The sequence below is a fragment of the Anopheles arabiensis genome, chromosome 3 (assembly GCF_016920715.1).
Source record: "Anopheles arabiensis isolate DONGOLA chromosome 3, AaraD3, whole genome shotgun sequence".
Lineage (NCBI taxonomy): Eukaryota > Metazoa > Arthropoda > Insecta > Diptera > Culicidae > Anopheles > Anopheles arabiensis.
This window is the reverse complement of record NC_053518.1, coordinates 68,036,046-68,059,180: the sequence shown is the minus strand read 5'-3', so window position 1 is coordinate 68,059,180 and position 23,135 is coordinate 68,036,046. Positions and strand designations below refer to the sequence as shown.

General features: G+C 46.8%; 1 protein-coding gene across 1 annotated transcript; it reads left to right on the top strand.

Moving 5' to 3' along the window:
* The first annotated feature begins 15,880 nt into the window (after positions 1–15,880).
* Positions 15,881–21,247, top strand: LOC120902696. Its single transcript, XM_040311665.1, has 4 exons — positions 15,881–16,438; positions 16,501–17,080; positions 17,150–17,865; positions 17,933–21,247. The coding sequence occupies exons 1-4, from the start codon at positions 15,887–15,889 to the stop codon at positions 20,912–20,914; spliced, it is 4,830 nt and encodes a 1,609-aa protein (XP_040167599.1). The 5' UTR covers positions 15,881–15,886; the 3' UTR covers positions 20,915–21,247.
* The last annotated feature ends 1,888 nt before the right edge of the window (positions 21,248–23,135 follow it).

Sequence of the window (23,135 nt, the reverse complement as noted above, 5' to 3'; positions counted from 1 at the left end):
CCTTTTCAACTCCTCAACCCAGGACGAACGAAAGAACGCCGCAGTTTTCACTGCAGGACGGTATCGTGCCTCACCCATACAGTGATAGCAAAGGATCCTGCTTGTTTTCCTACTTGTGTGGGAAAACTACACTAATAAGAGCGAGAGGCAGAGCGAGCGTCTGTTGTTGCTCACGGTGGTTGCTGGTGGCTCCCTCTGGATAGGCCCGCTCGAAGGACACGCTCTCCTGCGTCGCTCTGCGTGTGTGTGCGTGCGATCGTAGCCCGTCCAGGAGCGTTACGGCGTTACGTTCTCCCCCGCAACGGGGTCGGTTCGTATTACTGCGCAGAAATGTCGCAATGCACACAAAAGTTCGCTTCCTTCTTTACATATTCGATAAAACAACGCGCTTTTTGGGGCTCGTCCACACACACACACAGCGGAGTGTTGTGTTCGGGTCGCTCTCACACTCTCCCGTTGCGGGTTCGTTGTCTCTGCCGTTGGGCGCCTCCATCCACTGTTTCCAACCCGCTCCCTGTCCTGCCATAACCGTATCCAGTTAGGAGCGACTAAACGCTCACAGTAGTAGTACCCATCATAATTTATGCTCCAACAAGGCGACCCGTTCCGAGGAGTTTTACCCTTCGTCGCTGCTTCTCCCGTCCTTTCCATTGGGTGGGTGTGTGTGTGTCCTAAAAGCTTTCACTCCGGGCGCTAATAACTAGCTCATTAGTGTGTGGCGCAGTTGTATTTCGGTTTCGGATGAATTTTCCCATTTGCTTTATTGCGGGCGAATTGTGCAGTTGTGCACCATTCAAACGCACAGAAAGAGAAAGAGAGAGAGAGAAGGCCTCTTATGGCCAGCAGCAGCAACAGCAGCAGCAGACCGGTCATTGCTGCCCACCCGGAACGGGACGCTCTGCAGTAGCGTCGCGCAACGAAACGCACTCACGTGTTGTACCTTGTTATTTATTTCCCTCCCCTATCCTACCTGTTTTCCCAGCTTGGTTCAGTTTTTTCCTTCTCCGCTCGATCATAATAGCGTTTGTATTTAGGTGTTTTCGCTTCGTTTTGTTTTTTTTTTTGTTTTTTTTTTGGAGGGGTGAGATTGTCTATTCGCACTCTAAGGCCCTTTTGCGTGCTGTGTGTGTTTGCGCGAACGCGTGTCAGATTGCGACAGTTTCACGTGTTTCCACATCCTAAAACAAAAAAAGGGCTACCATTCTCTCCAACTCTTCTGTACGGTTGGGTGCAGTAGCAATGTGTTGTTCATGGTCATCGCATTTCCACCCTAGAGAGGGAGAGGCCTTTCCTCTTTCCCCTGACCAGTGCGCAAACCATCATTCAAACGCTAACGTCACTGCAAATTTTGGGTCAGGCACGCACCGGGCGGGTCGTTCTGTCAGGGTAGAGGACCTGATGACCGTGATAAGGTAATGTGGGTGCAGGGTTCCATTTTTTTGTAGAAGGAAGGTGTGTCATATCATTATGGCTACTTTGGAAAAGACAAAATAAATATAAAAACACCCACCAGTACCTATTCAAAAACCGCCAAAAAAAAAGCTCTAATGTGAACTTAATAACACAAAAATAACAGTGTAGCTTAATACGAAAATTAGTGATAATTCAAATTAATGGTAAAATCACGCGCCCAGTTCAAATTGGCCCTCGCGAATGTACTTAAACTGGTGTCACCACCCATGCCGCCAACCAGCGCCATCCACCATCAGACACAGATCAGGTGTCAGGTTGGATTGTGACGCTTCGATAGCGAACACCTTCCCCGTTGCCGTTACTCGCTATCACCCCATGCTCGATGTCGAGCCTGCAATCAATTAGCTAATGGTGATAATGGGCCCCGTCCGTGAGTCAGGTTTTGTCCGCACCACGAGCCTGACACAAAACCCCGCTGACGTAAGTGTGCTGTGTGAGGTAGGAAGCCGAAAACAAAAACAAAAAAATAACACCCACCCAAGAATTGTGGCACTGATTTACATTGAATTAGTTAAAACGGCTCCGCTTATGAAGAATTATTACCGATGTAATGAGATTTTTTTTCACTCCCATTCCGGTAAAAGTTGGTTTTGTAATCTCTTCGACTGGAATTGTGTTTTCTTTTCTTTTTCTTTTCTGTTTGTGAGTGTAAAAACGATAGATTGGCGTGTTGATAAGCGCGTAACAGTTCTACGTGCCTGTTTGATGCAACAATTAATAATAAAGTGAGCGAATCGACGCGAAAAGGGCTTTGAAGTGCCACACTGTTGCTAATTGGATTCGCAACCGTTTTTTTTAGTTTTTTTACCGTTTGTTACTTTTTTCTCACACTCTGTTTGCTATGAAATGATTAATGTTTTCTTTTTATTTTAATTAAAAGTTTAACTAATCTTGTTAATACTGTTTGATGTATTAAATTGGTTTCGTTTTCCAATTTGTTGATGTTTTCTTTTGATTATATTTGTGAAGTTGCGAAATTACAGTTTTCGCAGCATTCGATATTCAAGAGCAATTTTTTTTTGGGGGCAAATGTACTATTTTTTCTTTCGATTTCATCTATCGATTTTTTTCTTTTAATTATTAGTGCTTAGCGTATGAAATTTCATACGCAAAATTGTAAACTAACTAATGCTAAACGAAAAAAACTGTTTAGCGTATTGAAAAATTGCTTCTTCTTCTTCTTCTTTGGCTCAACAACCGATGTCGGTCAAGGCCTGCCTGTACCCACTTGTGGGCTTTGGCTTTCAGTGACTAATAAAAAATTGCTACAAGCTGATAATTTAGAAATAATTTTTGAGTCAGAGTTACTTAATTTGTTGTTTTTGTTGTGTTTGGAAGTGCAAAAAATCCGAGATAAATTGAGCACCAAAATTAAATATTCAAGTTCTCTATTTTTTCTTTACAAAAGATTCCATTATTTTTCAAATTTGTGAGAAAACGTTACAAGACAAGTGTGAAAAGAGATATCTAGCCTGATATTTAGATCTCAACAAAATAGTGAAACCGTTTATACTTTTTATTTTTATAGGAAGAACTAGCTTCCTGATAATCCGTAGAAGATGTAATTTTATAGAGTTGTTGGATGACTTTGATGTGGATGATGGCTAGCAAAATCTTGTGTCATTGAAAAAATATATCTATGTCATTGGAAGTAAAGTCTAACGGAATAAATCATTTCATCAAAGCTAATCCAACCACAACTAAACGAAGATGTACATACTGCAACTCCACACTCAGTGATTCTGAAGCCAATAATGCCACTTACTTATTAGAATATTGAATTGAATTTTGCTAAAAAAAAGTTACTTTATCGATAATCTAGGGTAAATGTGCCTATAGTGGTGGTATTGCACTAAAATGCGGTCCATACGGCAAATTAAAAGTAATTAAGCAATTTATGTTAGTGTGAAATGTTCTTTAGGCTTTTACAAAGGGTTTAAAAGATAAATGGAACCATTCCGTTATTTAGTGACCAAAAAATCCATTATTTTGTGAAATGTTTCAACATTTTTCCAAAATCCTTAGGATTTCATAACGAAATCCTCATTTTTATGTTAACGTTCTAAATGACCACATACCCACGCAATTGCTAGTTTTTCAACATAACTGTTCGAAACTAAGTTCGTTTGATATTATACATTGTTTTTGAGGCATCTTTGTTTACCACCACTATAGGAACACAATACGACGACTATAGAAACCATACCACCATTACCACCAACGAAGCAATCACAAAAATATGTATTTTTTCGTTAAATTGATTTGTTTCATGGTAAAAATGGTAGTGATTGCGAAGATAAGACATATTACAATTCCTTCCCGACACTTTAAATCCATTACAACACCTCTGTACCACTACAAATTGCACCACTATTGGTACACTTACCCTATCTGCCGTATGAAATTTCTTACGTCAGGAGTAACAAAATCTTTAAAAAAATATATTCCCCTTGTTTTGACACAACACTAGGTGTAATATAAAGTTTCATGTCATTTGAATTAATTTTTTGTACACCCGGCAGTAATGGATTAAATTACAGATGTTAGAGAGTGTTACATTTAGGTAAAATAATATTACAAAGTAGATAAGCTTTTCTTTGTTTTTATCCAATTATAAAAGCTTTTTTGGAAAAACTACTAAAATTGTTAGATATTTGTTTGTTATGCCTCTTAGTTTTATCTTTTTTCGTTTACTGGTTCGAAAACTAATATTTTCTTATTTTTCTTCACCCACTCGTATTGTTTTTTCATGATTCAAAAATCTATTGTATTTGGTGTCAATTACCATTGACTTCTATACGCACTTGCAGCTTTTAATTTATTATTATACTTTAATTCAAATATGTGAAAAGCATTTCTTTTATTTCAAATCAATTATTGCTTACTAAAGCTGGTCTGCTTAAGTATTAAAAAAATAGACCAAAGCACAATTGTTATTTCAAAGTATCATTCTTTATTGACTGTCCACTTAAGAAATAACATTAACTCGAATCAGTATCATTGCTAACTTGCACATTATTGGCCTCCATAGACCGTTCAAACCGTATCGGTATTGCGTGAGGCTCATATCACCGCTTCCCACTCGTTTTCTTTTATCAACCGTCTATCTCTTTTCCCGTGGGTAAGAGATTAATGTACTTATCAGTTTTTTTTAAATAAAAACAAACAAAAACGATGCACTTCTCGTTGCTCCGTCGATAAGCGACGAGCTGCATTGCTCTATCCTCTCGTTCAATTTTCAATTAAACTGACAAGTTAATTGAAAATCGCACTTTTCGTAGCGCGATTTTCGGCGAAAATGCGTCGACATTACTTTCCGTTTTGCCATGGAACCACTTTGTCCGTTTATTCCACGCAAATGGAAAATCAGGTAACAGTGAAGTAAAAATAAAACAAAAATGGCCCAAATGTTACACGTGCCAAGCAGAAAAATGAAACAAAAATGTAAAAAACCCCAACCAAAATGCCATCCCACATTTTTATAATTATATTCATCAGCCAGGCTTTTTGGGAAGTAAAGGACGAAATTGAAGAGGACAAAAAAAACAATACACCCTCACGTAATGGGAAATATTTCGGCAAGGGGCGCGGGTTCGCGACCATAATTGCTGTTATCTTTATTGTGGTTGTTATTTTTTCGATCGTTTTCTTCAAAAGCATAATTGAACCGAACTGATCCGAACGGGCGTCTATTGCGGGGATGATGTTAATATTTATGGGCAGGTGGTGGAGGCCCTTGGTGGACTACCCGGGCCAGGTTTGCGTGGAGTGGGATGAAATATGGCACTGGAGGATTGTGTCCCCGAGGGGTCTGGCTGATTGGTAAGCGATCATTATCTGTGCTTCCTGTGCGTTTGAGTGATAATAAAGGAGAATGGAGCTTGTATGGAGGCTTTTTAGTCGTGTTTGAGTTTTAAATGACTTGTAGGTTGTACAAAATCATCCTTTATAAAATAAAGTAGTGCACTTCTAAACTTCATAATATTGCTCTGATAAAGACTTCAATAAAATGTTCGTTTGTATGATTATGAATTTGCGTAGAAACAGTCCAACACATCTCATTTGTAATAAATATCCATAATCCATAGGGCTCTATCTCAGCTCGAACGGAGCCATACCACGCGTACCAGATACTTCAAGGCCTTTGGCGTACGCTATCAGCGTCCTAAGTGCGACAGGCCCACTCTCTCAGAAGCGCCACCGCAGCGCTGGGTGCTGCTTAGACGCTAACCGCTTTATCCTGCCTAGTAAAATGTCGCAATTTATGGGCCGCTTTTTATTAGCTTTGCCGCAACTCGGACGCCACCCGAGTTGGAACTGTGAACCCGCGGGAAGGGGAAGCAAAGCTCTTGCCATTGTGCGCGACATCATGTCTCATCTTGCAGCATCTTCGCACGCAGAAACGCAAGCGAGACGCGCGAGCGGCGGAAGAGCTGAACGATGCATTGTAAACGGAGCAGCGACGCTCCGGCTACTAAGAGCGTAGCTTCCGTAGCGCTTAGTCATCCTTTCGCTTTGTGGTCCGTTTGGCGACACAGTTTCTTGCAGCATTAGGAAGCGTTCCATGCAAAGTGCGTGAAGGAGGAGGATGGAGTGAATGAAATGAAAAAGGGGAGGCGGTTGGCGGTTTGTGATAAGAGGGTGAGAAATTATCGAGTTAGTTTTGTTGTTGTTGTTGTTGTTGCCGTTGTTGGCTCATTACCCTAACGATTAAAAGGCAAACTGCGGGGAAGCGAAGGCGCTTTTGAGCTCCCCTACTCATTCCAATCCGCTCTAGTTTGCTAGTAATTGTTACAACCAAGGCAGAGCAGAAGCACGCGCGTGTAGCAGCTTACACTAAAACAGCAATGCGGGAGAGAGAGAGAGCGAGTAGTGGACGCGCGAGAGCGAACCGCTCTCACAGTTATTTCGCAGAGCTCTCCAAACACGGCAACGCAGCAGCACCGCCTTGCTGTTGGCCGTTGCCGGGATCGGCACCGACCCTAGTCGCGCCGCGCGAGTTTCGAACTTCTGTGCGGACGCGCGCGCTTGCGACAAAATGCCGACCGGCGCTGCTGTTTCAACCTGCTGCTGCTGCTGCTGCTGTCGTCCGCGACCGTGTTGCGTGCCGGTGTGTTGGTGGAACCGAACCGGGCGCTCCGATTGGCGCAGCAGCACCTGCAATGCGAAAAATCCGTCCGTCCGCTCGCACGCACACTACCATTGCGGTGCTTATTGGCCGAAGGGATGAAACCGGAACCGGGGAGACAAATACAGCGTGAGAGCGAGAGAGTGCAAGAGCGTGTGAGAGAGAGAGGCTTTCATCAAAAGCGATTTTTGACGCGGCAAACCAAGTGAATCGGGCGCCAACGCCTACACAAACACGCGTTCACGGCGCGTCTGTTCGTTGCTGTGTTGTTGTTTTCCCCCGTCCCGCATTTTTTTTTGCGCGTGTGTCGGAACAGGTGGACGCACGTTTACACTGCTGAAGATGCAGTGCACGTGTGCTTGTTGGAATTGGGGAGGTTGGGGAGGTATTGAGAGGGTTGATAATTTTATTGTCCATTCCATTTCTGGGCAGATGATTTATGTTTCTACTGGCGGCTCCCACTGCCACTGTTGGAGCAGGGGTAAAGGTGTGAAACTGCACTCAGCACGGAGCAGTTGGCCATGAGGCGGTTGCCATATGAGATGAACGCACGGTACACGGAGCAAATGCCACCCCACCAAATGACAGCGGATGACAGTAAACAGTGCTCTGTCAACAACAACGAGACGGACGCTATTCCATCCGGTTTGCGTGCTGCTTCTGTGTGTGCCGCGTGCCCCGAAAAAAGCGGTGTTTTTTATCTTTCTCTTTTTTCCCTTCTTCTCTTATCATTTCCGATTCCGATGATAAGATCCAAGCGGCCCGTCACCTTGGCCGATACCGTTTGTCGGCCTTCGCGCAAGTGCATCGCATCCCCGGGCACTAGGGGCACAAACCCCCTTATCAAACCGCGCTCGTTATTGCTTGTTATCGGCCGCAGCACATGTCTGCCCGTTGCGCTATCCTGCCATAAAAAAACGATGATGGCCCCCGTCAGTGATCGATCAACATCGAGAGCGGCCAACAACGAGCGGTTCGATTGTAATTGCCCAATCAACATGGCGTGCGTGCGTGATATGGCTCGCGATGGAGGCGCCCAGGCTCCCGAAACGAACCTCAACCCAGGTTCATTTCGTGCAACAGGTTCATTTCGAGCGCGTTTGGTTTGGAGCTCGGCAAACACGCAAATTGTGTGTGTGTGGGGGGGGGAATAATGTTTTTTTTTGTGCTCCACACGGCACCAGAACCTCCCCAGAGGAGATGAAGTATCGCAAAAAGGGCCAAATTGCTGACGCAAAATGCCCACCCTCTTCCATTCCCGGCGCATTTCCCACTGTCCCCTGTCTTCGGCGTGGCGTGATAACCTTATTTTAGAAATTCCAGGGTAAGGCACGCTCAGCACGCTGTGACATACATATACACTCTCATGCATCGGGTCGTTTTGTCAGTCCATATACCAACACATACACACATAACAGGGGTAGTTTGGGGTGTACTCTTCCCTTTCTCAATCTCCCCCCGAGAAAAGGATCTCGCAACCGTACTGAAATGAGATTCTGCGTCTACTGCGATGGGGTTTTTTTTTGGTCCAGAAAAGCTTGCCCACTTCCTGTGGTTGATCTCTCTTGCATGCTCTCTCTCTCTCTCTTCTGTTCTGTAGCTCTTTCTCTCTTGCTTGTTGTTTCTGTTTTTTTATTTGGGCGGTAGGGTTGGACGAATAATGAACGAGCCTCCACCTCCGTTGCGCGTGCTAGCGGACCCGATTGCGATGTAAACAATTCTCACGCGGGTGTGCCCGTTGCCACGATGCGCACGGCATGCAAATCACGGCCTGCATCCCAATTATGGTTGGATAACGCGTTAAACAATCTGCAGTAATGGTTTGCGTAAGAGCGGACTTCGATTTAATTTCGATGCTGCGTTAGCAGAAACTGTAACATTTCAGGGAATATTTGTGCACCCAGCATAATAAAGGAATAGTATTTCACTACCAAATGATGGGCGTGATTGGCGTAGAAATTGTTATTGGTTAATCGCTACTTTCGTGTGCAGACATTTATCCTACAGCTACATTACTTGGAATAACGCACTCAGTATATCGAAGATCTTGAAGAATATTGTTTCATTAGTTCTGGACGATGGAAATAAAATGTAGATAATCCACGTATATGGAACAATAATTCAAAATAGTGATGTAAATTTTTATTTTTACCTCATTTAAACACACGAATCAAATTACGGACAGCTTCAATATCCAGGCATTGTTTTATTGAATTTCTTCATGTCTAGTTCCTGGCCAAGTCGATTTTAAATTATACATATTGGCAATAGTGTGCTTGAATCAATTTAAAATGTGCCTGACCCCTTCTAGGCCCTGATGTCACGATTAATAAATACTTTCTGTGAATCCATTGTACAGGCAGCCAATAACAGCATTAAAAAAATCGTATTTAATTATATATGGAATACCAAGCAAGATTGTATTTTTAGTTTTAAATTTGACAGTCTGTATTATAATTAATTGCATTACATATTTTAATACAGTGATAATAACAATAAAACAACAATATATAATATATATAACAACAATACGGAGAGGTACGAAGAAATGAAAGAAGATCGTCGTGCAGGCGGTCTACTTACTTACTTACTTATCCGGCGCTACAACCGCTTTGCGGTCTTGGCCTGCCTCAGGAGTGTCCGAAACCGCTCACGGTCTCGGGCCTTCGTCTGCCAGTCCGTTATCCCGGCCTTAATGGCGGACGCCTCCTCGCCATCTTGCCACCTCAATTTGGGCCTACCACGCCTCCTCTGTCCTTGTGGACGGCCTAAAAAGACTTTACGGGCTGGGTCGTCCGTTTCCATGCGTATAACATGGCCAGCCCACCGGAGCCTGGCGAGCTTGATACGCTGTACGACAGTGAGGTCGCCGTACATCTCGTATAGCTCGTCATTATATCGGCTCCTCCATTGTCCTTCCACACATACGGGGCCAAGTATCCTTCTGAGCATTATCCTCTCGAACGCGGCTAAGAGGGCTTCGTCAGATTTGGACAGTGTCCATGTCTCAGAGGCGTATGTGAGTACTGGTACTATTAAGGTACTATATAGTCCCAGCTTCGTCCGTCGCGACAGGTTCTTTGAGGTGAACTGCTTTTTCAGCCTGCAGGCGGTCTACAGGCCCTATAAAAATTGCGGAATTTGGAATAGAATTGGTATGTCAAATACCGTTTTACAGCTTTTACCTCGGCCGGAAATGAATGGATCTTGGCCAATGTACATTCTGTTAAGAAGGAGAATTCCACTGTCAAAGTGTAAAACGGTAGATTTTTTTTGTGAATTATCCCTGTAGTGTAATATGGCCTTAAGAGGACACCGATACTCAGAATTGGGTTAAAGAAGTTAAAAGTTCCGTAAAAGATCATGTGCAACGATGTACCTATGATAGGAACCTACTAGTCGGCAGACAGAAGCAACAATAAATGGAAAATATAAAAGCTTGCTACCAAAAACAACAGTTATAACGAAAATTGAAAAACAACTGCTTAGGATGTTGGGTAAATATGAGCTGATTTTAAACATTTCAACCAGCGCTCAAATCGGACCAGTTTTGGGATTATGATGTTCACCATGTTTAGAAGCATCTAATAAGAGCATCTAATGAACTAGAGGTAGAGTTGTAGAGTAGAGGATGAAGTTGACAGTTAGAAGAATTCCTTAGAACCCAAAAACAAATCACAACCTTTTTTGTTCCTCTAAGGATATAATACGTCAAATTCAGTTAAATCCTTGTTACTGGAAGTTGAATTAAGAGTTTCATCCTCATATCTTCATGACGAAGAAACTCACAAAAGGTCTTCGTCAATTGGAAGTTTGAGAAATGATCAGGAAACTCTAGGGAGTCCTTATTTCAGAGACGACTAATTCAAATATGATGGTCAAAACAGAGATCCATTTTAGCTTGGTTTTATTTGAACAAAAGAACTGAGTAGAACATCGTGCAGTTAGTCGTTAATATCATCTGAAACACCAGATGAACATTGAAAGCAATTCTGACATATTGAAGATCAAGACATTCTCATTAAGTCGTAAACGATTGATATTTTTAAAACATTTCTAACATATCCTTCATCAGCAATGGTTTCTTTAGGCCCTTCATTCAAAGAATCTCTCAGATATTTCCAGCAGTCCGATTCCTCTCTTTAAACACCTGCCCAGGTACGCCCATTTTGATTAAAGCCCGCCGCAGCAAAAACCTGTCAAAAGCACACCCATGGCACGCACGGGCTGCCGTTAACCGTCCCGTCTCCACTGCAGCCGGGGCTCGTTTTCCTCGCAAATCAAAAACTCCTAACCTTGAGCGAACGCACACCCGCACGCAAGCAGGATCAAGTGCAGACCTCATGGGTGGGTGGAAGTGGGTCATGATGATGTACGGGGCAAGCCCGGGGTAGGCTTAATTTGATTAGTTTGCGAACCCGAGGGCGAGGCGAGCAATACCGTTCAGCTGCAGAAGCATCGCATAACAACCTGCATGCCCATGCCCAACCTGCCCAGGCCTGTGCCTCCGTCCAACTCCCCTCCGCGTTGGAACTGTGCTCCATCAAGACGTCAACACGTACAGTGGGATATCTGCTGCTGGGGTGGGTGGCATAGTCGGTCTATCGGACTGTGATGCCCGTTCCCCCCCGCCCTCATATCCTCCCTTTCACCCCTCATCTCTCCTTCACTCTCACCACTCTCTCGCACGCTTTTTTCTCTCCAAAAAACTGCACACATACGCGCCAGTCGGCAGGCGTATTGCAGGCAGACGTTGACGCTACCATATTGCGGGAAACTTTGCGGGAAACTGCAGAGCGCCCGGACGGAGACGACGCAACCGTACGCCAACAGGCCACCGTGCTCCTCGCCATTGTATTGAGGTTAGGGACAGGCGCACGGCTCAGTAATATGAGCCCTCCAGCTCCAACTCGTCCGTTGTCAGTGCAGTCTGGGGAAGAACCTCCCCAGATCCGTCTTGGGAGTTGGCAAATGCTGCTGCAGCAGCAAAGCAGGATGTTTGCATCCAGCTTCCCAGCCACCTTCAATGCAGCTGTAATGCTGGAGTTATTTCGGCTGGCTAAAACGCTCGTGTGGAAACGACAAAAAACCACGGAGCATTTGCTGTTGCCACCCGAAACGAGGATGATGCCTACCACCTTCCCGGGTGCTCTCCAATCTTCAATCCCTTTTCGGCCTGCAGTACAGAGTCGTCAGTATGGACCTCTCTTCGTGCGGACATGCGATCAAGAGGCTCTTCTGAATTTCATTTTTTTTCTGCTCTGCGTAGTTCTTCTCCTATTTTTAGCACAGCTGAGGGTTACAGGCTGCAGCAAAAAGACGCAAAAGCAAAATAAACATCCTCCCTGGTAACTAGGTTTTGCCTCTTAGTGTGTGTGTGTGTGTGTGTGTGTGTGTGTGTGTGTGTGTGTGTGTGCCCGGTGCCCTCCCCCTCCCTCTGATTCTCGGTTGGACCAGGGCATTAGGACGTTTGGGCGCCATCGGGTTTGTGCGCATTCTGGTGCGCTAGCGGAAGCGTTTGGCGTAGTGTGGCGTAAGAACGCAAAGCAGAGCAAAGCAAAAAAAAGGAATAACGCCCAACCCGGCTACGCTATTGCTGTCGACGTCATGCGCATTTCGGGGACTGCCCGACAACTCCAGGGACTGCTCCGACGCATTGGCCGACTGGGGCGGGGGGAGAAGAGGGGTGGAGGGTGTAGACCCGGGGAGAGCTAGGGATTAAACTCTCCGAGGAGAACTTGTTGATTGTTAGCTAAATGGTGCTTCCAATCAGCAAAGAAAGCACGTCATTGCGGGCGCGAGAGAGAGAGAGAGTGAGAGGGAGGTAAGCAAAAAAATGTCTAAAAATGGGAGAAAGTGTGTACAACGTCAGGGAAGAGCACCAGGATAATAAATTTAAAAATGAGAGAGAGAGCGAGTTGGAGCTAGGCCAAGAGCGCTAAGATCCTTGGAGAATCGAGCCTTCTTGCTACCAGGGTGCGGGTGCGAGCGGGTGAATTCCAACAAAGTAATTCTGTGCCACTCTCCCTCCACTCCCAATCGTGTTGCAGTGTTGCCCTCCTCCTCCCGCAACTACGCTTGGCCACTTTTGCCGCACACACTGCAACGTGGCCGCGCGCTTGCCGCGTAATATTAGGTGCGTCCGGGGCGTTCGCGCTGCGGCATTTAATGCTGCGCTTTGCTGCTGCCTCCGCAGATTCGGCAGCCGACGCAATCGCAAGCTGACCTCTAGAGGGGAGGGGAAGGGGGGTGGTGGACAATCCGGACACTTCCGCAAAACACACATAGCTCAGAAAGCCAGGTCCTAGCAGGTCCAAGGGGCACTCTGGCTGGACAATTTATGGACCTCCACTCCTCATCCACGCTTCCTTAAAGTTCTTAAGTTGTCGGTGGGCTTGGCGTCAGCGCGATGTGATCGCATTATTGTGTGTATTTGTGTGTATGTATGCGTTCCTTTTTCTGCAGAAGACACCCATGCGACGCAGCGAACAGGCGGTGGCGGCCTTCGGCTCGCGTTACTGCTGCAATGCCGAAGCAATTTTGCGCAATCGAAGCCATACGTTGCCAAACGGTGGATGTTAATAAAATTATCCTAGCCTATCGGCACTCGGCCACCGGTCGGTTGGTCGGTCGGTCGAACCGCTTTGGCTACGTTGCACCAGCCAACCAACCAACCAACGGGAAGGTTGTTTGCACCTGTTTGTGTGCGTCGCCCGGGCGGGGTGGAGGTGTTGATTTGTGTGAAGGACAAATTTAATTTTGTCATTTAATTAATATAAGGTAGCAAATTAAATTAAAACCGCTGCACTTACTCCGCTGCTTTCGCTTACAATGGAAATTAATTGGTTGTGTTTTTAAATGATTAAATTTGTTTCGTCCATGCAATGGTGGATTTTTGGGCTAAAGCTTACATAATGCTGGAGCGTTTGATCCAAAATGGGGAAATTATTCATTAATTTCTATAAAAAATATAAAAGAGCATTTATTGATTAGTGGTTAAGCATAAGCCTTTTCTATCTTTTGTTTTAAATATATTGTGTAACAACAGGTCTGTCATGTGTTCGAGCCTCGTTTCAACCATGGCTCAACCATGTAGGATTGACTACCCTTCTTTGGGTACTTAATAAGTCATTCAAATGGTTAAAACTTTATCAAACTACTGATAAATTCCATTTAATATGTGTAATATTACTAAACCAAATTTGTTAAAACAGAAATCATAATTTAATGACATTAAGAATTATTTATTTAACCTGTATTTTACTATGAAGATCATTCCAACAATTTCAACAGAGTCTAATTGCTTTTAAAAGGCTGAAATAAAATAAAAATAAAGCATTTAAATTCGATTTTCCTCAGCTCCATTCAACACGTGGTCGCACGTAATGCGTAACGGTCTAAAATTTGAATTTTAATTTCACACTTTCGAAACGAAACCTGCCTTGTTCGAATTTCAAACACCGGACGCTCTCAACCCGACGCTATAAACATCCCGATTTGACATCCGTTTGACAGCAGCAATTGCAAAAGCAGAGTGACCAGAAATACCGCTTTATCTGTATTCCTACCGATTTTTTATATGCCTACCGATTCACAGATGACCGCCCTAAAACTACCGACAAACCGACGTGACACTGGCGTAACAAAAGTGTCCCACACGAAAGTACTGTCATTTGCATGTGAGGCGATCACTTCTGTCAAAGTAAGCTCCCAAGTGCCACAATTCCACTAAACGACCACTAAACGGCTTCTAAATGACTCAAGTTCTCTACCTAAACGGAATATAGAAAGACTTCTTTTAGCAGACGGCAAACGACTCATGCATTCTAAAAATAGCAAAAAGTTGGTGGCGCCATCTGTTGGTGGGATACCGAACCAGTTGAGCTTCATCGCTTGGAGGAGAGCTTTCTCATTTCCTCTGTACTGTTGTATGGTTTCGCATTGAAGTAATGCATCGCTAGAACTAGAACGGCGATACGATTGTTTAAATACTAAACTCCAACGGAAATCACCAGCACTGAAGCAAGTGAGATTTGAGTAATGGTCGTTGGTGTTGATACCCACGTGACCACACGACCATTCATATAGATTTTTGCTCAGAAAGTTAGGCCGCAAATACACGACGCGCGTTTCCGCGGGCGCGTTCAAACGCGTATAACAGTTCCGCAGAGATATTCAGCATGAGCATCTCTGCGTTTCCGCGGTAGCGCGTTCGAATGACATTTCATTTATATGGCTGGATTGTTATACGCGTTTTCCGCGGGCGCGGAAAACGCGCGTCGTGTATTTGCGGCCTTAGAAGACTATATAGGTCATGATAAGATGAAACTTGTCGAAACACATTGCAAGAAAAGGATAGCAATATAATGATGATGTAATACGCCATCTATTGATCAAACTAATGAAGCTGTGGAGCTTTCATTTTTTTCTATGGATATTCAATTTTCCAGTCGTTTAAGCTGAATCTGTGGCGCTTGGGAAGGTTATATAGGTCATGATAAGATGAAACTTGTCGAAACACATTGCAAGAAAAGGATAGCAATATAATGATGAGTTGTAATACGCCATCTATTGATCAAACCAATGAAGCTGTGGAGCTTTCTTTTTTTTCTATGGATATTCAATTTTCCAGTCGTTTAAGCTTAATCTGTGGCGCTTGGGATTTAATCTGTCAAATTTAGAAAACCGCGTATCACCGAATCCGCGTAAGTCGAGAATCGTGTAATTCGGGAACAGACTGTATATATATTTAGGGTTTGAAGGAAAAAATCTCATTTTTTTTAATCATTGAACTATAAAACTCAGCCAAACAATCGAATCAGTCTAAATAATCCAGTGAAAATCAAATGACAGCACGTACGATAAAATCGTATCCAATGGAGAATTGCTGCGGCCCTAACCGGTCGCGTGGAGCCCCGAGAAAAAGAACTTGCCACCACTGAGAAGAAAATGTGCATCTTAGTCCTTCTTTGGCTTAGAATTCCTAGTACAATTTTCAGATCGACGTTTCAGAAAGACCTTCATTTGTGTAACCGCTGAACCAAATCTAATCCATATCCTAGATAAAGGATGCACATTCTCGTGATATGGAACTTTCATTTTGCGCATAAGCACACCCCCCCTCTCCCATCCCGCTTAACACTTCTTTCGCTTTCACTTCTTTTAACTCGAGTTAAGTTTCGACGCAGCTTTAACCTACCGAAAACTACCGATAACTTTTTGATGCGCCTTCCGAAAACCGCCAAAATAATCTGGCCACACTGTTGACAACAGCTCGCAAAGCAAATGCAAAAGAGGGAGGGAAAAAGAAAAGCCAAGGTCCCGCTACCAAACAACAACAAAGCAGCAACGCCAGCAGCGCCCACACGACGGATCTCGATTATTGATTTTCCCCCCTGCAAGCTGAATGCAAAAATGCATTCCGACAGTGTGTACCGGCTCGTTGACGAGCTGGTCGAGGCGATTGGGCAAGAGTGCGGTGCGCGGGCGGACGGCAAAACGGTGAAAAAGTGTAAATCGCGAGCATTTGGAATATTGCTGGGCAAACCGGACCATCGAGCACCGCCACCGCGAGTTGGGGCGAGCGTATCGGAATGCCCCGTTACACCCGCGCCAACCGATCCGCTCGCAATGCTGGAATGCCATCAGTTCGAGATGCAGATGACGGCCCGGTACAAATATCAGATGGTGCGGTGCGAACGGTTCGAGCGGCTGCTGGATCAAATCCGACGCGACACCTGCGGCGAATGGCCGCTGGCCGAATCCGACTGTTCCTTGTTGGAGTTTTTGCTGTCGCTGAAAAATTCCACCTCCGACCGCGGTGACGTGCTGGCGGAGGTGAGTCGAGTGACTGCTTTTGATTGGCAAAACGCAACAGTTTTTAATAACTTTTCTTTTAGAACCCGTTCTTTGGGCACAGCAAAATGCCTGCCGCACGCTACGGACCCTACCCGATCTTCCGACCCGAGGACTTCCACATCGATGGCCGGCTGGTGGCCGCTTGCTACGACCGGAAAGCGAATCCGTATCTCTTCCGCGCCACTAATGGTGTCTTCACCGCAAACATTGCCCACATACTTGCAAACGAATCGGCGCGGAACGATCCGCTGGCGGCCGATTGTTCCTATTTTAGTGACAAAATGGCAAGCTTGAACCATTACCAGGGTCCGTTTCGGTACAATCTGCTGCGAGCGGTTCGGCAAGCGACCAACGGTGAACCGCCGTACGAGCTTGTCACGAACTTTGAGCTAGTTCCTGCGGGAAAGCCAGCGAAACCGGTGGAAGAATCGCTCATATTTGGTATGAATTGGGAAAATCTCGGACAGCAGTATGTGCCGGAAGAGAAACCGTTCGCGTCCGAGTGTGCGGGAGCACTGTTTCGGTTCACCGCGGTGCAGGCGAGTGCAATGGGGCATGCACTTTCGGAGAAGAAAGTCGTTTCGCGGGCCAATTTCATACGCGACATTAAATTTCTTATTAGTAAGTCACCTTTTGAATCATTTGAAATTAGGAAGAGTTTATTATTAATGTTTTTGGTTCCCTTTTTAGCCGGTGTAAGCTCCAGCTTGTTCCATTTTGACGAGCGCAATCGCTTCCGCGCACTTCCCAACATTACGATCGAGGATGTGCGCATCGAATCGATACAATCGTTTGTGGATCAAGCGCTCGAAATCGGCACCTGCTTCCGACGGCTGCTCATGATGACCCGCAAAAACCCGTACACGCTCGAGCTCATCATGGAAGGGTTCGTGTTTAGGGCGTTTTGTGAGAGTGTGGAAAACTTCCTCTGCTGCTACCGCGTGCTCGTAAACAGCTACGCCGGGGAATCGATACTGCAGCTGCTGCAAATGCTTTCCCCGGCCAACGAGCAGCTGCTGTCGATGGCAAAATTGTGCAGCCTGCATCCGGGCAATGAGAGCGATCGCGAGTTTCCGACCGGTTCGATGCTGCTCGATCATCTGTACCGGGAGCTGATACAGGTGACGCAGCCCAGCGTGAGCGTGTTCCTGCTGTCGACGCTGCGGCGGTGCTGTTTGGAGTATTTTGCGATCTTCCAGCGGTGGCTGTTTCAGGGCCAGCTGCACGATCCTTCCGGGGAGCTGTTTGTGTTTTTTGTCGATCACTATCGATCGAACACGAAGCATTTCTTCGATAAGGCGTACTTTATCCGGCGGAAGAGTGTGCCGGGATTTCTGAAGGGCTACGATGAGGACATTTTGCTGTGCGGAAAGTACGTGATGCTGCTGCGAGCGTTTCGACCGTTGGTAAGAGGGTTTTAAAATATAAACGATAGCTTCAGTTCTGTATTTATAATTATTTGATTTTCTAAAGCACCCTCTCTTCACCCTGCGCCATCCCGAGCTGACCGTGTGCCTTTCGTTCGCGGAAATCCAGACGATGCGCACGCAATGGTTGCGCTACGTCGCCAAGGCGCGCCAGCTCTGCGGCCCGGCCGTGTCCGTGCGCGAGCTGTACGAAACAAAGCAGAGCGAGCAGGTCGAGTTCTACCGCCTGGTGGAGGAAAACTTCCGCACTTACATGGACGCGTGGCGGGTGGAGCAGGAAACGGAAGCGCAGGAGCAGAAGCGCCGCAAGCAGAAGCAGATGGCCGACCTGCTCGACCACCTGAACGAGATCCGAGAGAGCAAGCTGCTGGCGAAGCGGGCGGAGCTGCAGGAGGAGCTGGCGCTCGAGCAGGCCCGCATCGAGCAGGAGAATCGGCAGCTGCTGGGGGAAAATTTGGAGCTTACCGGTCGGGTGAAGAAGTACACGGCCCTGAACACGCTGATGGATGAGAAGCTGGAGGCGCTGCGGGCCGCGTCCGGCGAGCTGAGCATTGTGCCGGTGGTAACGGTGACAGTGGACGGGACGGACGGGACGGTGAGTGAGGAAGCTCCGTTTGAGAGTTGTCGCGAGAGCCGTGCGAGCAACGTGACAAGCGTATCCATCTACGAGGATGCACAAAAGTCACCTGCGTGCAGTGTGGACTCGTCGCCGTACGGGGCGGACAGTACGAGCAGCTACGGTTCCGCCGGGAAGGGCGATCTTTCCACGTCCGGTGCGGAAGATCTGGACTGTACGCTCGTGGAGGGACCGATCGTGCCAACGGTGGAGTCGCCGACGGCCGTGCTGGACAGTGATCGCCTCAATTCGAACGTTCCAACCGTCAGCGAAGGGGAACGGAACCGGGCGAAGGTGTTGGGCTCGACGGTGGGCGACTTTCTGAACGAGGATCACGCAAACGCCAACGTGGAGCAGCTGGTCGGGGCCACTGCGAGTGTGGGACTGCGCAAACTGACGGAGGCACAGCGCAACAAGCTTAAAATCCTATCGCAAGAGTTTGAAATCGCTCCGCCGGACGAGCCCGCCACGATGGATGAGAACTGTAATCGGCTGGCCGAGCGGCGGAAGAATCGGGAGCGCATTCTTATAAGCGATTACACCAGCAGGGAGGAGGAAGCGGCACCGGGTGGTCAGCCGGTGCCGGGGCGGGAGCTGAGCGAGCTGCAGAAGAATCGCAGGAAGATTATGAGCCAAGAGTACAATCTGCTTACGGACGAGGCGGTTTGGGATGGCACGGGCGGACGGGATCCGAACCAGAAGCGCACGATGTACTTGAACCTGGACTCGGACCGGGCGCGGAACCGGCGCCGAATACTGGAATCGGAGTTCGACATTGCGACCGGGGTGGAAAACTTTCCCGCCTCACCGATGTCCGTGGACAGTGATACGGTGGACGAGTCGGCCAGTCCATCGGTGGCGATGACCGCCTCGGGCACAACGCCAACCATCACTGGCGAGCAGGACGTTAATGCGAATCCGGTAGCAGGAAAAGGAGCCGGCCTAAAGCTGGACGTTCTGGCGGCGGCCGATGCAGCGGAACGGTTTGGCATCGAGCGGCGATTTGGCATTCCCGATACGGCCGCGCTAGAGCTGCAAACCCCGGCCAGTGCGATGAAAGCGACTGGCGAGGTAGGGGACGCTCTCGATGGAGGGTTTGATTTTACGCGCGCCCAAGCACTGGAACGAAGGGAAGGGCCGAGCGGTTGCAATAGCTTGGTGCCGGTGGCCGCTTCCGGTGTTGCTGTGGAGCTGACCGAGGAGGAGGATGACGAGATTTATCGCGAATTTGTCGCTGCAATGAAGCAGCAAAGTGAGAACTTTTGTCGACTAGCGATCCCGACGTCGGATAGCGACACTTCGGCACACGTAGGCGCTTCAAAAGCACTGGAAAAGGAGCTCAACAGTGTGGACGTCCTTACGATCACACGCTTCCTGCAGTACTCGCTCGTCATTCCTCTGAAAGCGCACATGGAGATCGTGAACAACGAGATACTGAAGATGTATCTGTACGATCTGGACGTGCTCGGGCATTTCGAAAGCCTCCGCAACTACTTCCTCCTGATGGACGGTGAGTTTTCCACCCACATCTGTGACAATCTGTTCCAGCGGCTCGAAACCGTACGCACGCCGGAGGAGCTGCTGAACTACCAAACGCTTCACTCCATCCTGGATGGGGCGCTGTACTCGAGCAATGCCGGCACGGACCGTAATGCCGACCGGCTGTCCTTCATCGTGTGCCAGGTGCCGGAAAAGTTTGACCTCTACTCGCCGAACGTGTTCAGCATGCTGAACCTTAGCTACCGGGTCGAGTGGCCCCTCAATCTAATCTTCTCGAACGAAACGATCGAACAGTACACGAACGTGTTCAAATACCTGGTGAAGGTTCGCCGCGTTAGCTACGTGCTGGAGGATTCCTTCCAGCTGCTAAAGGAAGCGAGCAGGCGGCTGGGGAAACCGTTGCTCCATTCGCCCCAGTACGCCCGGGTGCAGCTGATCCGCCACAAGCTGTCCCATCTGGTGAACGCGCTCAAGAACTACATCACGAGCAGTGCGCTGCACGCGTCCTGGGAAACGTTCCGGGAGGATCTGCAGGACGCGACGGAAACGATGGAAGACCTGTTCCGCAAGCATCGTACGTACCTGAAGCGGGTGATCTTCCTGTGCCTGCTGAACAGGAGAAGCATCGAGTTTTACAACAACATCGAGCAGATCTTTCGCGTGGTGTTGCGGTTCTACAGGCACCTGCGTTCGAAGGAGTGGCGGCTGCAGGAGGAATCGCAGCAGTACTACGTGCATCCACGCTACCGGTCGATGCTGGACGATGAGATCGACTTTGAGAAGCTGATCAAGTACACGATCTTCCTCGGGAACAAGATGTACGACCATGGGTACCAGAAGGAAATATCCGAGTTCCTGCACGTTATCAATATCAATGGTTATTACGATGATGTGAAGCCTGCTGCTAGTTAAATGGTGTTGTCTGTTTCTTTGCACAAAGGTTTTGTTGAGGTTACAGTGATGGTCTGTGATGGCCAGAGTTTCGTTCCAGCTGAAAGCGACCGGTAATAATTTCCTTCTTGTTTTACACAGTTAATCGTTACTACTTCCCAAGTCAATCGTTACTACTTCCCAACTGTACAGTGCACACTCGAATATTGAAGATCTGTTTCGGTAGGATAACTTATGCTACTGTTAGTATGTGTTTTTTATGTATTTATAAATGTACAGTCGTTTAGCAAAATGTCTCCGAATGTGGGGGCGTAATACTCCAATAAACATTATGTGTACAAAAGAAAAAAGTTACTTTGGGTGTTATGGCCAAGACTGGGTGCGCTTTCCTGTGCCAGTCACTGTCAATCATGGTGAGTATAAAAGCAAAAGGGTAGCAAAAAAGGAAGCTTCCAACTACTGTGGCAGTAAGGCTTTTGAGCATATACGTACAGCTTATTACTGTCTTTTCTAAAATATTATTTCGGGGTTTCACCGATGCCAGAATACCGATCCTTTATAACATTTTAGCCCCTTGCAGAGTACTCAGGCTCAGATCACTCTTAGGGATTGATCACTCTCTCACCTTATACCGAACTGGGGATCGCTGTCGAACACCTTCTTGGTGGGGCATGAGTCCGGCATCCTCATGACATGCCTCAGCCATCGTCACCGTCAGGATGCCCGGTCGCCGTACAGCTCAGCAAGCGCGCGGTTCACCCTTCTCCTCCACGCTCCATGCTCGAACACACCGACAAAGATGATCCGAAGGATGCGTCGCTCAAACATGCCCAGAGCGTTTGCATCCTCCGCTCGGATGGTCTAAGCTGCGTGTCCATAGAGGACCACCGGGCGAATCAATTTGCAATATATCTCACATTTCGTGCGGGCTTGATGTCTTCTGGATCTCAGCAGTCGATAAAGCCCAAAGTATACACGATTTCCCTGCACAATGCGTCTCCGGATTTCGCTGCTGATGTCGATCTCCGAAGTAACGACCGTCCCGAAATATCAATACATCTTTACTAATTCGAGATCATTAATACACTGCTTCTCAGATGGTCTGAGTCTCCGGCAAGCAGGTACTTTGTCTTCGTCGCATTGATTCTCAATCAAATTCTTGCTGCTTCGCGTTTGAGTCGGGTGTATGTCTCACACACCTTCGCTGTTGTCCTGGCGATGATGTCGATGTCATCCGCGAAGCCAAGAAATTGGAGAGCCCGGTAGAGGATCGTGCCACGAATGTTGTTGTCTAGCGTATAGTAGTTATGTAGGCTCGTAGTAACTGTATATTTCCTAGGAGAGAGCGTATCTCACAGGCGAGTTCTTGTCAAACTGGACCGAATCCGTTTGTCACCGTTCTTGGTAAAATTGATAAGATCATATAGGTGTTAGGATAAAATCATACGCTGTTAGGTCCCTAGTTATACAGATCTATCTGGGATTCTTCCCCCAGACATCAGGATTTCGCAGGGTTATCATGTTCTACTCCTGGGATCTTCGAACTTTTGAGTTCGTGGACCGTATATAACGGTGATTTTGCATTTTGCCGTAGCCTTTAACTAATACGACTATTAAAATTTTCGTTTTTGCTAACAGAATATACAAAATATTCAATCGTTTTTAATGTCTCTCGAGGGCCGCAGTTTGGATACCCCTACTCTAAACCAATGTTGTGCCTGCGGTACTTCCTGATACTGATTTACATTTCTACGGACAAATCTGAGCTCAATTCTTCGTAAGACCGTACAGTCCCAAGGAGCTATTTGTCGTACTAGCTGCTAAACTCTTTTTCTTAGAACAGCTTGAGGACATTGATACAGTGTTCTGCTTAGACTGGTAGTGAATATGACCGCTCGAATCATCCAATGTGTGCGCATCAAGCCGCTGTACTGCTCGCTAATCAGTATACTTGTGCTGGTACTCATCTACTCAGACTCTTATGCATCTTGAGCTTATCCAACGGAATGTGTTAGGTGGTTAACACCTGCTTGGTGTTACAAACGGAAGATGCTGCTTGGACTGTTTCACTTTTTTTAATGATTTAAACATGCTAGGTGGGTTTTCTTCAGAGTTTCTTAACGTACCTGTATCCTGCATGTGCCTACCAATGACAATCCCACCTCGACCATATAATGACTCTTCCACTGAGTTCCGGAGCTCTGTTAACACTCGTGCCGTTTACTAAAAACTGTTGGAAGCC